Source organism: Euleptes europaea, chromosome 2, assembly GCF_029931775.1.
Source record: "Euleptes europaea isolate rEulEur1 chromosome 2, rEulEur1.hap1, whole genome shotgun sequence".
Classification (NCBI taxonomy): Eukaryota; Metazoa; Chordata; class Lepidosauria; order Squamata; family Sphaerodactylidae; genus Euleptes; species Euleptes europaea.
Window position 1 is genome coordinate 86,137,365 of NC_079313.1, and position 16,079 is coordinate 86,153,443.

A 16,079-nucleotide genomic window follows, 5' to 3' on the forward strand; every position below is an offset into this window, starting at 1 on the left:
GCTTAGGCAGCATCTAAAGGCTCAAAACAGGAAGGTAGGGCTCCAGTGTTCCCCAAAGTTATTTTCTCTTCCCCTGACCTTGTTCATAATGTAATCCAGTCTTTGCCCCTTTTACCATTTCCTTCCATTTACCCAGTTCTACTTGTCAGAGCCCACTTGTACAATCTTAGGAGAGGAATATATGGTGTAAAATTAATGTATAAAACCTAGTTTTACAAAACTAACTACAGATATAGAATCTGAGAATTAGCAGATAGATATTGCTCTGATTGTGGTAGTGAAATTTAAGTAATGGATGTCTCTTTGCAGGCCTGGCCACGGAAGGGTCTGCCTTCTCAGGATGGCCAGTGGCCACTGAATTGCCAAGGCTCTTCTGACCTTTCTTCTAGCCATTCTGAACAGAGTCCTGAATCACACTTGATAGAAGTCTCAAAAGGTAAGTTTTTGGGTTCCAAATCTTTCCAATTTCTTAAAATGTTCACAGAGAAACAGGTGTACAGCTGTTATTTAGGGAAAGCATTTTCTGGGGTTTTAAATATGTAACATAGCTAAAATGCTTCCAAATATCTCAAGACTTTGTAGCCAGAAGTTATTTTTGTATTTGCTGCTGCTTTGCTTGCAGGAGATGGAAAGCACAGCCACTGTTTCATTTGAACAGTGGCCCCTTTGTTGGGTTCCATGGCTGGCTTTGGGACAGCAGTGTCCCAACAAACAACATAAACTGTCAGCTGCTGTCTACTCTCTGATTGAACAACTGCTAAAATATTAACTATAGCATAGTAATAAAGTGAAAAAATTAATATGTGAGAATGCTACCAGTGTCAGTAGGCTGTATGCAAAATAATATGCCAACTAAGCTTGAGATTTCCAGCAAAAATTGGGGATCAAAACAGATCATACAAACAACAATAATGTGGCAACTGATGTAGAGGCCAGCAAGAGAAAGTGAGGGTGGGTTCAGAAAGTGGTCCTGGAAAATAGCTGGTCTTAGTATAGACCCATCGCTATCCTCAACCATAACCCTGGTGGAACATCTCTGTGTTGCAAGCCCTGTGAAACTGAGCCAGGTCTCTCAGGACGTGGGTCTTCTTTAGACAGAGTTCCACCAGTTAGGAGCCACCACTGAGAAGGCTCTGGTTGAGGGCAACTGGATGATCTTTGGGTTGTGTTATTCTGGTTTGTGTTGGCTTGTCTTTACTATACAGAAGGACTTGATTGAGTTATGAAGTGTTTGAAATAGTGCTTTAGTGAAGGAAACAAAATCATGCCTGCTAGTTAAATAATCTGGGTGCTTGTATCATTAGTGTGCTTGAAGGCCATATCTGTGTGATGTACCTTCTGAACTTCATAAGACGACTATGGAAATTACTAATGCATTTTGGACAATACCAAGGAATCATTGGTGCAAATGAGCACATTTGTGGCTGGTAAGCTACTGATGTTGCTATTCATTTTTTTAAAAAATAGAAGATGTCTCTCTTGGGCAAATGTCCATTGGGCCCATAAATTTTCTTTCTTTGACCCTGGTTGACTTAGAGAGAGACTGCTTTAATCACACTGGTGGATGGACTTATGAGGCTCTAACGGATAGAGGTGTAACCTCCCTTCTGATTTTATTAGATCTTTCTGCAGCCTTTGAAATGGTAGATAATGCCATGTTATTTTTTAGAGAAGGAGATGGGGTCTATGGGCATGTCATTCCACTTTTTTGATCTTTTTCATCAAATGCTATGCATTTCCATTAGAAGTGTGGAATATGTTGGTTTGGATATCTAGTATGTCTCTAGTATGTTAGGCCTTTGAATAAGATCACCTGCAGCTTTGCGTTAAGTAGTGTCAGTATGCTGATGGCCAGCTCTATTTTTTATGAAGCCTCCAGATGCAGTTATCTCGTATTAATACCACATACTTGATCCTCCAAGAGAATGGGGACTAATAAGATGAAACTGAATCCAGACAAGATGGAGGTGATGCTGGTTGGGTCGCTACTGTTCTAGAAAAATTGATTTATCTGTTTTAGTAGTTTAAAGCTGTCCTTTTCAGACCATGTGAAAGGTCAAAGGGTTTTGCTAGACTCTCAGTGGCTGTTTGATAAACAGGTGCAGGTTATGGACCTCTCTTGAATTTAATGAAGAGACAGCCTTTCTTTCTAGAGTTAGCTGATCTGGCCATGCTGATCCCATGCTACTGCATCCTCATGGCTGGTTTACTGTAACAAGCTCTCTGCGGGGCTGCCCTTGAAGACAACCCAGAAACTTCAGCTGGTGCAGAATGCAGCATCTCACCTGCTTACTATAGTAAGTAGGTTTGAGCACATTACTCCATTTTTTAAAGCAGCTGCACTGGTTACTGATTTGTTTCTGGGTTCAATTCAAGGCACTGCTTGCCCACAAAGCCTTTCATGTGATGGGGCCATGTGTCTGAGGGACCACTCTCCTGGTATAGGCCCAAGCTTGCACAGAGATCTTGCCCAGAAATTGCTATTCCTTCTCATTGGAAAGTTCAGCTGGCTTCTTGAGTGAATGTTTTCTTCTATAACTTCACAGTTATGGAATGGTGTCCCAGAGGAAATGCATTGGCTTCCAGCTCTTTTAAAGTCTGTAAGACATGGCTTTTTAAGAAGGCCTTTGAATAGTGATTCAGGGCAGTGACATTATCAGATGATGATTGTCTGTGGTTTGTTTGTTTGTTTTTCATGCTTCTAGCCCACCCTCCCCCGGGCAAGGCCAGGCTCCGGGCGGGTTAAAATTTACAATATAACAATAAAACATATGAAACCATAAAACCATTCCATTAATTATCAAACGATGGATGCCATATATATAAAGTGCCCACAGTCGCAGATGATGCCAACCATAAAATAACAATGGTCTGGTTATAAGAATTTTGGATTAGGCAGATCTGGTAGTTGGATTTGATATATAAAAATGATTTTTAAATTGTTAGCCGCTCTGAACTTATAAAAAGTTGGATTTAGATTTTTTTAAAATCAAATAAGACAGATGGGCTCATATTTATTAAATTGATGTCACTTGTGGCTTAAGATCTAAGGGGACTGTTGAGGCAATTTAACTATTGTAATCTGTTTACCAAAGCTTTTGGGCTATTTTGTATGAAGAAGAAAAGAAAACCGTGCTTAGGATGATAACATTTTTCACTGAATAAAGTTTTACTGATTGTACTTTACCATGTTGGTTGGTTTGTCACTGGCAACAATTCATCCAAACATAACTCCTATTTATTTTATTTTAATTCATTTATTTATTTTATTTCATTTAGTTAAGCCTGTGTTTAATGCTTCTGTTGAAATCAGTGGAAATTTAAAATTGTTTCTGTGGCTGGATTGAATCCATTTTAAAGTAATGTTCTGAAACATATCCTGGAGCCAAGTACAGCTTATTACAATAAACTGCATTTCCTATCTTTCAAAGCCCATCCCAAGATCCAGTGTTAAAAGTTTGGATAACGGTGCCCTGTTGACAAGAATGAGTTTGAACTTAGTCCTAGCTTATGTGGCTTTTGGTTGTTTCCTGTATTAAACATCTCAGTAAATACAGGGAAATGGAGTAATGGTAGTTTCTTGTAAATGCTCTATGCTGTGAGTTTTTGAGGTAATTCAAATCAGCCTATTATTCATGGATTAACTGGACCCTGGTATTTGATACAACACATTAAAATGTGAGTCAAATAATGGAGTCACATTTCAGTGATAGTGTGTACTGCAGGCATTATACTGTAGCAGTAGAACAAGCTACTTTATGTAGAGGAATTAGTTAATGAGAAGGGAGGGTTTGATGGAGTTAAACACTGCTAAGCCCTTATTTCTCTTGCATAAGGAGGTGTTTGAACCACTAGGGAAGGAAACAGCTGTGGGGAGGAGGGCGAATGTTTTCAAACTTGCCCGTTGTTTGCAGCTCAGTTTTTTCCCCACCCAGTGCTCTTTGCCAAGGGTAGGGAGTGCTGCTCTAAATAACACTTTGGCCTTTATGGAAATATCTCATGTTCCAGGAGTCTAGGCTTGTGCGCCTCCCTCTGCAGAGTATAGTTAACACTTCTCCAAACCTTATATAGCAAGGGCTGATTGTTAGTGTTAACAGGAATAAAAAGAAGTGGGGCGGGCTGCCAGATTGCATAAATCAGGCCAGTGTTTAGAATTTCATAAATGCTCTGACTTTGGGTACAATTTGAGCACACGGAACAATACTGGACTGTTCTTACTTTATTTCTCTCTCTCTCGGGGAAGGGAGTTTGAGCTTTATGTCTTGATTTTTTTTGCATGTGTGTGTTTTGTCTCCTTTCTTCTGAAGACGAGAGGAGGAGCAGCAGTAACCACAGCCAAGGAGATGCCCAGGATGTCCAAGTACTGGATCAGTTCTCAGGTCTACTTCACGGTTCTTCTCCGGTGTGTGAAATAAATGAGGACCCTTTCAGACTCATCTCTGCTGTGGGTAAAGGAAGTACAGAGGGGACTGCTATGCAGCCGGAAGATGTTGACGCATCTGGAACGGTACAGACTAGCACTGCAGACCAAAATAAAGTGGTCTATTCAACCATCTGCCATATAAGTGACAAACTGGATCCTGAAACTTTAGCACGTCTTCACTTTCCACAACATCCTGCTGGTGCTGAGGAAGGAGACAAGAGCAGTGCTGTGGGCAGAGTCAATCCAGGAGGCAAGCCCAGATCAGAACTCAAACTTAGCCGTAGCTTGTCAAAATCGGACTCTGACCTTTTGACCACCTCACCAACCGAAGAGGATACTATGGGGAGCAGAAGTGAATCACTTTCCAATTGTAGTGCTGGCAAAAAAAGGCTGGAGAAATCACCTTCCTTTGCTTCAGAGTGGGATGAGGTAAGGCTGACCTTGTCTTACATATGTGTTTTTAGTGAACTAAATGTTATGGCATGAGTTGCTTTGCTTTGAGTTTCAGGGTTCAAAAGACTGGACAAATAGCCCTGTTTCCATTCTTTGTTTTGTAGATTTCTTCCTTGTTTGATAATTAAAATTGACCCCTTTAAATGTCAGAGTCGTAAGTGCTGTAAAATTGAGACAGAGGCTTTAAATGATTTAAGTGTTCTTGTCGAAAGTTCAGAATGTGAATTCCCTTGACTTCTCCATGACTTTGTGGGATGACTTCTGTGAGTGGGGGTGGTTAGCAGAAAATGCTTAGAGAATATGTTATCACATTGGCGTAAGTTTCCATGGCTTATTCTCCTTGGAATATCTTGCAAGGAACAGTGGGTTACATATCTAGGTCACCACTGTCTGATTTGTATAAATGCTTCAATAAAGGCAAGGGAATACCTGTATGCTTGCACAGGTGGTAGATTGAGAGGATTAATAGCCAGACTACTAAAATATGAAAGACATTTAACTGGCAAAACATTTCTTGGTAAAACATTTCGTTAAGGAATGATGCAGTTTAGATAAAGTGTCCTTTTTAAAAACTGCACCAGAGCATTATTGAGGCCTTCTTTACTGATTCTATTCTGACTCAAAGCAGAGTTTATGTGAAGGGTATGAAAGAGGAAGCTGCTGCTCATATGCTGAAAAGCCAATTACAGACATGCTGGGAGTCAGTTTTGGGAGTTTCGTGTCAGTATCCGACATACTGTGGGGATACTGGCATGTATCCAACCACTGTGCTCCACAGAGTTTGAGGCCTTAAGTGTGTCTTCCTCCAATGCATGCCATTGATTTCAATTAATGGCATTTGTGCAAGTGCTGGTTATTCGGCATCTCATTTTAATTAGAGCAGAAATATAGCAATCTGTACATTGTATGCTAAGGAGAATTCTTGATATCCCCCTTCCCACTGCAGCCTGCCTTCCCCTATGAATTTCTTCTTGTGGGGCTGGGGAGGATAAAGTGGTAGCCAATAATGGGATTCATGAATCATGGAAAAAATGGTTAGTACCTAAGTCAATGATTCCAATATGCTGTAACATAGCTCGGGAGAACTTAAATAATTTGTTTTAATTTTCTTAAAATGCAAGGACATTTGTCTTGTGCATATCTATCCAGAGTGGTAATAGGAGATGGTTTCTAAATAATCAATATGGAATATTTTTGCAAGCACTGTTATTTCTCCAAACCCAACATTGTCTGTACCTGTGGCTTAAGTTAAGTCTCTTGATATCAAACGAATAATACTTTTAAAACAAGAATAAACACTCAAAAGACAGAATATAAAAGGAACAGAATGTGTGGGCTACAGAATAATCTAGAAGACTCTAGCTTATCCTTAGTACACATTTTCTTTCTATTGCTATTTCTGTATCTGACAGTAAAATAGGTGGTTTACCCCAATCATGAAAACAGCAAAGCAGGCCACTCACAGATAAGCTAGGGATGCATACTAAGGGGACTGAATGTGTTTTATAAATTAACCAAAAGAGAAAAGCCCATCCACCCCCAACAGCCTGAAGAATGCTGTAGGAGGCATGGAATGCTGAGGTGGGGAGGCAGAGTAGAGGGAAAATTGGCCTATTCAAGCTCCTCAGCATTTATACAATGCTGTAGGAAAAGAATTATCAATATGTGTTGAGCAAGAAGAGATTTCAAAGTTGCTTACTGTCGCCCTCCCAGTGATTATGTGAGTCTCCAACTGTCTGCCTGTTAGTAGGACAGTGAACTAGAGTCACCCAAGGACAAGAAGTTTCTGGGAGGAGCGAATATTTCTCAGTTGTTTATCTACCTTCCCCCCATCAATTCTTTATGCATTTCCAACTTTTATAACCCATCCTTAAAGTCAGCATGTGCTACCAAGCCCTGTAAGGAAAGGTTGAACGAGCTAGGTATGTTTAGCCTGGAGAGAAGATGACTGAGAGGTGGTTGTATAAACGCTCAGGGATTCGAGCAGGCCAATTTCCCCTTTACTGTGCTTCCCCCCACCCCAGCTTACACATTGTCTCAGCATTCCATGCCTCCTACAGCATTCTTAGCCTCATCAAGCTGTTTCGGATGGATGGGCTTTTCTTTTTTGGTTAATTTACAAATCACACCAAGTCCCCTCAGCCATCTTCAGGTATTTGAAGGGCTGTTATTTAGAGGATGGAGCGGAGTTATTTTCTGTTGGCCCAGAAAGTCATACCGAACCAGTGGGTTGAAATTAAAGTGTTTTCAGCTAAACATTAGGAAGAACTTCCTGATGGAGCAGTTCCTCAGTGGAACAGACTTCCTCAGGAGGTGGTGAGTTCTCCTTCTTTGAAGGTTTTCAAGCAGAGGCTAGATGGCTCTTACCTTTTCATAGGGATGGCTTAGGCTTTGCATGGAAATGGATTCCCTTGAAATCTTAGAATATGAAAAACATTAAACACTAGATACAATCAAATGCTTTCTTAATAAGATAAACAGCTAATAGTGGTAGCAGTCTTGTTTTCTGTTCCCAGGAATAGAAATTAATATTGCTATTAATTAGCATAATTAAGCCTGTTCATGGCAAATATTTGGGATTGCCTTTTTGCTAGGAGTAAGACCTTTTGCGTGTGAAAATCTTTGGTCTAGAAACTGTTCCCTGCCTAGCAGAAAATAATGTTGTGCTAACCATTGTGGTGTCCGGATCTTGTTACAAAGTTCCATCGAAAGTGATTATGCAGAAGAAATACAAATAGTTAAAACTGTATCATGGCTTTCTGTAGTGATGTTAAGTAGTTCCAAATGCTCTCTTTCCTAACTGGAGTGTTTAACTGCTTTCACAGTATCTTTCCAACAATACTTTAGTGATCAGCTAATTTTATTTTATACAGATTTTATCTATTGCTGGGGTCCCTAACCTCTTCAAACCTATAGGTCACTTTTGGAATTTTGAGTGGTTATAGTGAGCTCCACCCCAAAATAGCTGCTACAGGAGGCGGAGCGGAACAAAGTGTACCTCACTTTGCAAAATAATTGTAGAAGGGCGATAAAAAGAAATGAACCTGAGGGGGGAGGAAGGGAAAAAGAGAAGAGGAAATAAAAAGAGGGGAAAGCCTGTGTACCTGCCAGACTTCCTAATCCTCCAGTGGCTGCAACTGCTGTTTCAGCCATGGAAGACCCTTTCATCTGAACGAGTGTTACCAAATAAGCCCTGTCTTACAATGGCCCTGCCCATTTTCTGAAAAACTTGTCAGGTACTAGGGGAAGTACTCATGGGCAAAATTGGGAAACCTTGATCTATTGCATCGTCTTTAGAAACTCTTATTAGCAGGATTAATGATACTAAGGCTTCAAGGAACTTCTAGAACATTTATCTTGCTATTCTGCACTAATGGTTCATTTTCAGTTCATCTATGTTCAAATGGTAGATTGTTTATTTTCCCATTTTTCTTTCAAGAAGCTTCTGGTGTGGTATATGTTCTCCGTTTTGTACATCCAACTCTGTGAGGTAGGTTAGGCTGAGTGTGAGCAGGTCCAAAGTTACACAGCAAACTTAATGGCAGATGTGGGTCTCCCAGATTCTAGTCACATGAACACATTAATCTGCCTTGTACTGAATCAGGCCTTTGGTCCATCAAGATAAGTATTATCTACTTGGACTGGCAGCAGCCTCTCCAGGGCCTGAGGTTGAGGTCTTTCACATTACTTATTACCTGATCCCCTAAATCTGGGGAAGGGCCATGTCTCAGGGACAAAGCATCTGCTTGCATGCAGAAGGTCCCAGATTCAATCTCCGGAATCTCCAGTTAAAGGACTAGGTAGTGGTGATGCAAAAAGCCTCTGCCTGAGACCCTGGGGAGCTGCTGTCAGTCTGTGTAGACAGTACTGACCTTGATGGACCGATGGTCTGATTCAGTATAAGGCAGCTTATTGTGTTCCTGTGATCCTTAACTTTAGATGCCAATGAATGAACCTGCGACCTTCTGAATGCCAAGTAGATGCTTTGTCCCTGAGCCACAGCCCCTCCCCACCACTCGAACTGCTTTACCATGCTGGCTATTTTTGAAATTAAAAGAAAGTCTAGCTTTGTCTTCAGTAGCTGTTGGATATTATGTCTTTTAAGTCTGCTCTCCATTTATATAAGCAACTGGATGGGGAAGAAACTTAAGCTCTCCTTTCAACAGGAGAGCACACAGTCTCTTGCCTTTCCCCAACCCCTTGTCTTGTTGGTTTACCATTGGGTCTGCATCAACAGTATGATAACCAGAGTTTTGAAACTGGTTTGCAAATTCTGGTTTGTTTGTTAACCCTGGTGTGTGCTGATGCAGATGTAATGCTCACCAGGGAAGGGAACAAAGAGCCTAGTGTGCACTCATCATTTAGGTAAAGAAGGGAGATCTTAATTTCTATCTTCTTAGAAAAACGTCCCCACTATGGAAATTCAGGGTTGGATGTTATGAATCTGTTTTCAATGGCACTGGAGGCTTTCTCGTGGAACATGCCTCTTTCATCAACAAAAGACTTCTTGTACTGCTAGTAGTAAAGCACTTTCTACTTTACAGGATAAAGTGGAGGAGAATGGTGTAAGCTGCTTTGAGACCCCAGTGGGGAGAAAGACAAGGTCTAAATATATAAAGCTGTTAGGAAGTTTCTTCCAATATTTAGCTGAAATCTTCTGTCTTGTAATTAAAACCCATTTTGCAATGTCAGTGAGTTTATACTTTTTAACATAGGTAATGACGACAACTCTTAGTGCAGTGTATGCTCTTGCTGATTTCTTTTAGATATGCAAATTGTTAGCCATAACCTATTATAAAATTAGCCATTAAGGAAAACTGTATCCCAGTTTTTCACAGCAGCACCCAGCTCCTTCCTTAGACCTTTCCACAGCTCAGTTTTTAGTCAGAAACTTGATGTAAGCTTAATTTACCCTGAAAGTTTAAATACATGATCAATATTTCTCAGCTTGTGTACTATATATGTATATGTCTGTATGAGACAGATAAAATTTACACCCTAAATTACATGCTTCCACAACTTGAACCTCACCGAAACCTTGCTTCATGTCAACTGACTGTACCCTGAAAGTTAAGTTTCATATTTTATCTTTATGATCATGAAGGGAAGAAAATAGAATCAAGTTTTAAAAAGCAGATCTAAAACAGTACTGTTCAATGCATTTTATTGGTATGGGGAAAGGGATTGGCAGTAGGCAGAGATTTTGGCCTCTGTGTCCTGTTCGTAGGCCTTGGGGGGGGGGGGGCATCTGGTAGTCACCATGTGAAACAGGATGCTGAACAGGGTGAACCATTGTTATGATCCAACATGGCTGTTATAGAATGAAAACATCAGAATTATTTAAGCTACTTTTGATGTCAGTGCCATTAACTTTCAATACTAAAATTTAAAGAATGTCACAAAATAGAGAGTAGCAAAAGTAGAAAGTGATAAGCAGCTGAAGGGGGGAGAGAAAGCAAGCCCCACTGCACCAACCTGCCTTGTACCTTTGGCTCTTCTCTCCCCAAACTGTTCATTCAGCAGCCCTTCATTGGGCTGTTAAAAGAAGAGATGAGACAGCAAGGTTCCTTCCATCAACTTGACTGGGATCAGGTTCTATTTAGTATTGCCCTCAAATGGTTTCGGACAGATTGTTCCCTTCCAGGACCATCTGCCTGAGCACCCAGTCCATCTGCTCATAAAATAACAATTGTGTCACTTATCTAAGAGTTTGCTTGTTTTCTTCTTTTGTTCATGTCCCATTTGTTTTAAGTTATGAATATTATATTGTAGGCAGTTATTTTGAACTGTGAAGCACCTTGAAAGTAATAACAAAAATGTGGTATATAATAATAAGAGTTGGTTTTTATATGCCAACTTTCTCTACCACTTAAGGCAGAATCAAACAATCTCCTTCCCTTCCCCTCCCCACAACAGACACCCTGTGAGGTGGGTGAGGCTAAGAGAGTGTGACTAGCCCAAGGTCATCCAGCTGGCTTCATGTGTATAAATGTATCATATAATAAATAAAGAATAATTTTAGTGGTGGCTCAAGCAATGTAGTCTGAAGAATAGAGCCCTTCCTCTCTTCCTTCCTCTTGATTAGGGAGAAACCAGTCACTTCTTTTGTATGTGTTCTCCAAACTGGTTCAGATTGGCAGTTGGATTGAAGAAGGGGGGAACCTGTAGACGGAGAACCTGCCTGTACTTTACTACTGCTCATATTGGGTTGAGTTCCATTGGAAACAGCTGCACATGGGACGGGCAGTCCTCCCCTCCCACAACAGACCTACAACTCTCCCTGGTGCTCCTTGGGGTCCCCTGTCCCCCAGGAGCAGTTTTTCAAGGGCATTTTGGGCTGCTTTGGAAGGGGGAAGGGAGGTTGTGTTTCCATGCATAGTTAGATAACATCCAACCCATTAGAAATATCCAGTTCTCTTTTTCAAAGCCTGAAGGGGCTCCTCTCATAACATTCACACAGGAAGGGAAAGCTAGAAAGAACTGAAGTGGTGGCTCACCCAGTGTTTTGCACTGCTATCTACGTAAGGAGGAGAGCTCAATTATGTGAAACACCCTGTTAGATAGCTACAGAGTAATTTTGAAGTTTCCCATCTTCCCTGCTCTTTCCACTACCAATTGTTAAGAGAAGATTCATAGATTAAAAATAAATTTAAGTTGCTTCTTCCCATCTTTCATTAGTATTTTTAAAGCAGCTTACAATAAAAATATAATGCAATAAAATTGCAACCAATAAAACAAGTTACACCATAAAACATTCTATAAACAGAAGGCACATCAGCTGCCACCCTCTTCCCAACATTTTAAAAAGTCAAGAAATTGTATTTTAAATGGACATGTAAAACTTAATAAGGAGATCCTAGACCCGTGTTGGCGAACCTATGGCACGCGTGCCGACTCTGGCACGCGTAGCCCTCTCTGCTGGCACGCGCCCGGCCGCCTCCACTCAGCCCCCGGGGAAGCAGCCTTCCTTCCCCTTCCCTTCCCGGGCTGGAGGCGAGGGGCCGAGGCGCGGCTTTGCCTGGCCCCGCGCCACGGGCGGTCCGCAGCGACTACGGATTGGGGGCGGGGACAGCGGGCGAGCCGGCAGCAGTCGCCCTCAGGGCCCGCCCGCCCGCCCGCTGCAAAAGGCCCCTGAAGGCCGGGCCGCCACCTGCGGCGCCTCCCCCGCTTGGCCAAGAGGAGCCGCCGCCGCCGCCCCGGTTCTGCCCAGCCGAGCGGCCTGTGAAGCGGAGCCGGGGAGCGGGAGCGGCCCGTGCGGGGGGGGGGGGGCGTGCTGCGGAGGCGGCCGGCGGGATTTGCGCCCAAGCAGCCCCCGGAGCCTCTGGCCCAGCCTGGGCTCCGCTGCAGCTGCCAGAGAAACGCAGCGGAGCACGGCCCTCTCTGAAGCCGCAGCGTGCAGGAACGCTGCGGCCCCTTTAAATCCCCTCTCGCCATCGGCAAGAGGAGGCGGGAGGCGGGAGGGAGGAAGACGCTTCCCCCAAGCCGGGAAGGCGAAGCGTCCCTGCACGCCGCGCGGCACAGGGGTTGAAACCTCTCTCGGCCGCCGCAGAGGGAGGGAGGGAGGGAGGGGAGGGGGGGGAAGAAGAGGAAAAAGCCAATCGCTCCCTCCCGGGGCCGGAGCATCCGCGTGGGAGCCGATCAGGTGGAGGACTTTTGTGGACTTGGGGGGGGGGGAGAGGTGGGAAAGCTGAAGCCCGGTCGCAGGGAGCCGGCTGTGTGTGAAGGCTTTTCTCTCTTTTCTTCCTTTTTCAGTCACTCTCCTATTCTTTCTCTCCTCTTTCCCCTTCTCTTTCCCCGTCTCTTTCCCCTTCTCTTTCTCCTTCCCCTTCTCTTTCTCCTTCCCCTTCTCTTTCTCTTTCCCCTTCTCTTTCTCTTTCCCCTTCTCTTTCTCTTTCTTTCCCCTTCTCTTTCTTTCCCCTTCTCTTTCTCTTTCCCCTTCTCTTTCTCCTTCCCCTTCCCCTTCTCTTTCTTTCCCCTTCTCTTTCTTTCCCCTTCTCTTTCCCCTTCTCTTTCTCTTTCCCCTTCTCTTTCTCTTTCCCCTTCCCCTTCTCTTTCTCCTTCCCCTTCCCCTTCCCTTTCTCTTTCCCCTTCTCTTTCTCTTTCCCCTTCTCTCTCTCTCTCTCTCTCTCTTTCCCCTTCTCTCTCTCTCTCTCTTTCCCTCTCTCTCTCTCTCTTTCCCCTTCTCTCTCTCTCTTTCCCCTTCTCTCTCTCTCTTTCCCCTTCTCTCTCTCTCTTTCCCCTTCTCTCTCTCTCTCTTTCCCTCTCTTTCCCTCTCTCTCCCTCCCTCCCCCCTCTCCCTCCCTCCCCCCTCCCCCTCCCCCCTCTCTCTCCTTTCCATGCTTCCTTTCTGCCTTCTTTCTGTCCTTCATTCTTTCCTTCCTTCCTTCTTTCTGTCCTTCATTCCTTCCTTCCTTCTATCTGTCCTCCTTTCTTCCCTTCCTTCTTCCTTTCCGTCCTTCTTTCCTTCCTTCTTTCTGTCCTTCATTCCTTCCTTCCTTCTTTCCTTACTTCTTTCTGTCCTTCCTTCTTTCCTTCTTTCTGTCCTTCCTTCTTTCCTTCTTTCTTTCCTTCCTTCCTTCTTTCCTTCCTTGCAGATCGACCGCAGGCTGCAAGCTGCGCCCCCCTGGCACCTTGGTTGCCTGGGCCCACCGCTGGCTGCCTTCCCACCTGGGAGGAGGGGGAAGACCTGGGGGAGCTGAGACACCCTCCAAGCCTTCTCTGCATACCCTCCCCTAAGGTTGCCAACCTCCAGGTGGTGGCTGGAGATCTCCTGCTATTACAACTGATCTCCAGCCAATAGAGATCAGTTTCCCTGGAGAAAATGGCCACTTTGGCCATTGGGCTCTATGGCTGTGCAGTCTTCCTCCCCAAACCCCGCCCTCCTCAGGCTTCACCCCCAAAACCTCCCGCCAGTGGTGAAGAGGACCTGTCAACCCTAGCTTCCCCCCCCACACACACACACACCAGGAGATCTACGCCCGGTATGGCCCCCGAACGATGTTATAAATATGCAAATGGCCCTTGGCAGAAAAAAGGTTCCCCACCCCTGTTCTAAACTAAAACCTCAGTATTCAGGTTAAATTGCCGCATTGGCACTTGGCGATAAATAAGTGGGTTTTGGGTTGCAGTTTGGGCACTCGGTCTCTAAAAGGTTCGCCATCACTGTCCTAGACAAACCTCTTGTGGCGGGATTCCACAACTGGGTACTACTACAGAAAATACCTTTTCTCTGGTGCCCACCTTCCAATATCCTGAAGAACCTGTGAGGATGACCTTAAAGATAGGGATGATTCATATGGAACCAGATAGTTGATGTTTGGAAGAGTAACCTTTTCCCCTTTTACAAGGAGCTGCTTGCTTGAATTTGACATTCTAGGCTCACACTTCTATCACTCTAACCCTATGTTAGAAGTAAGCCCTATTGTGTTCAGCAGTACTTTCAGGTAAAGTGAAGATAGGATTGCACTTTATTTCAACTATAATATAATTCCAATTAAAACATTCTTGATAAACACTTTTTGATTTCCAATATAATTTTTAGTATATATGGATAAAATACCAATCAGTTGGTTGCAAATATATTGATTTTTACACCGATATAAATTACACCAATACAAAGCGAATTACCCCAATATAAAGTGAAGGTTAGGCTTCGATAAAAGTAGGAAATGGAAAGTTCGTTATAAGAATCCTTGTTATTTTCTCATTTTTCCCTATGCATGTATAAATCAAATGCCAGCGTTTTCTAGCATAGTCATCACCCCTTTGATGGCATAAGTTCCAGAATTCATGATTAATAAAACGCTGAACTTTCTAATATTGAAAAAAACTTGGGTCAATTTTATGCTTTACTGGACATTGTTGCCATATTATGGAAAGAGTTGAAAATTACTTTCCTTTAAAAAAATTGATTTCTTTTTTATATTCAAATAATTCTCTTGCAAAATTAGAGTCCCTCTGTTAATATCCCTGTTCTTTATCTACTGGAATTCCTCATATTTCATCTCCACATTCAATTTATCTTAGATGAGGCTATCATAAATGTGTCTTCAGTAAGCACTTTAAACTGGTCAAGAAGAAAATTGGTTTGCAAACAGCCTCTTATTTATTTATGCTGAATGATGCTTCTTAAAAATACTTGAAGTTAGGATGGCACTTTTTAAAAAGGTGGAAATATGTTATGCTTGCAGTTTGAAGCTCTCAAATCAAATCTCATATATTGTTAAGTTTTTTATTGCATCTGCTTAGGATCTAGGTCTTGTGATCTGTGCTAGTAAAAGAAAGAAGTGAGCAATCTTCCTTATGAGCAATCTTCAAAGGAAATGGAGACAGAAAACTACAATACTAAAATTGCTGTCTGGTCATTTTCAGAAAATATTCTGATGAACAAGGAAAGCATAATCTTCTTCATTGCCATGCGTAATCATAATTTGCAAAGCATTTGTTAAGGTGTAATTCAGGCTAATAAGAACAGCATTACATTTTCAGCTCTTCAGTATTAGCATTGCGAAGGACTTAATAGTGAAGCCTGCTGTATTACTTATATGCAGAATGATGTTAGTAAGCCTATAATCTCATGGTGTAACCCTTGACAAAACTAGCCCCAAACCATAAAATAACCTAGCTTCACTATGTAGTAGTCATTGTTTTATGGAATTCCAGGCTTTGTTTATATGAAGACGGTGACAAGCAGCATTTTTGCTTACCTTTGCATGGGTTTCAGGTTCCCTTAAGGTTCATGGTTTAGCGTGGGCATTTCATTTGTAAACTGGACCTTATGACTGCTCTTAACCATTGAGAATTAGTATAGTTTCTCCTTTTATCCATCTCTTCCTCCAACCTTGTCCTTAATTTAGTAGTATGTGCTAGGCCACACTGTCTACGGCAATATCAGCACTAAGCTGTTTTTTTTTGTAGGGAGGCCATGAAATCCATGTTGGTGTGTAAATGATCCTTGGTGTTTGTGCATCAGCCCATAACTGTTGTATGTATTACACTGTGTAAATCTGCCTTGAGTCTCAGTGAGAAAAGAGGACTATAAGTAAATCAAATAAAAATATACTGCACTGCTTCTTTGAACGTGTTTGGTGACAACTTTCTTCGCATACAGAAGGAACAGAAAAACTGTTTGTAGTTGAAAACTTGAATTTTCTCTTTATTGGATTTAGAAACTTCTGGTGCATTCTTGCCATATTTTTAACCC

The 16,079-nt window shown here is 42.5% G+C and overlaps 1 protein-coding gene across 1 annotated transcript in view; it reads left to right on the plus strand.

Moving 5' to 3' along the window:
- The window catches only part of ANKS1A (ankyrin repeat and sterile alpha motif domain containing 1A), a 141,344-nt gene that overhangs the window by 46,698 nt on the left and 78,567 nt on the right, over window positions 1–16,079 (plus strand). Inside the window, exon 11 of the mRNA XM_056867497.1 lies at window positions 4,308–4,852. Within this exon, the coding sequence (XP_056723475.1) occupies window positions 4,308–4,852 (545 nt within the window). The remainder of the gene's footprint in view (window positions 1–4,307; window positions 4,853–16,079) is intronic.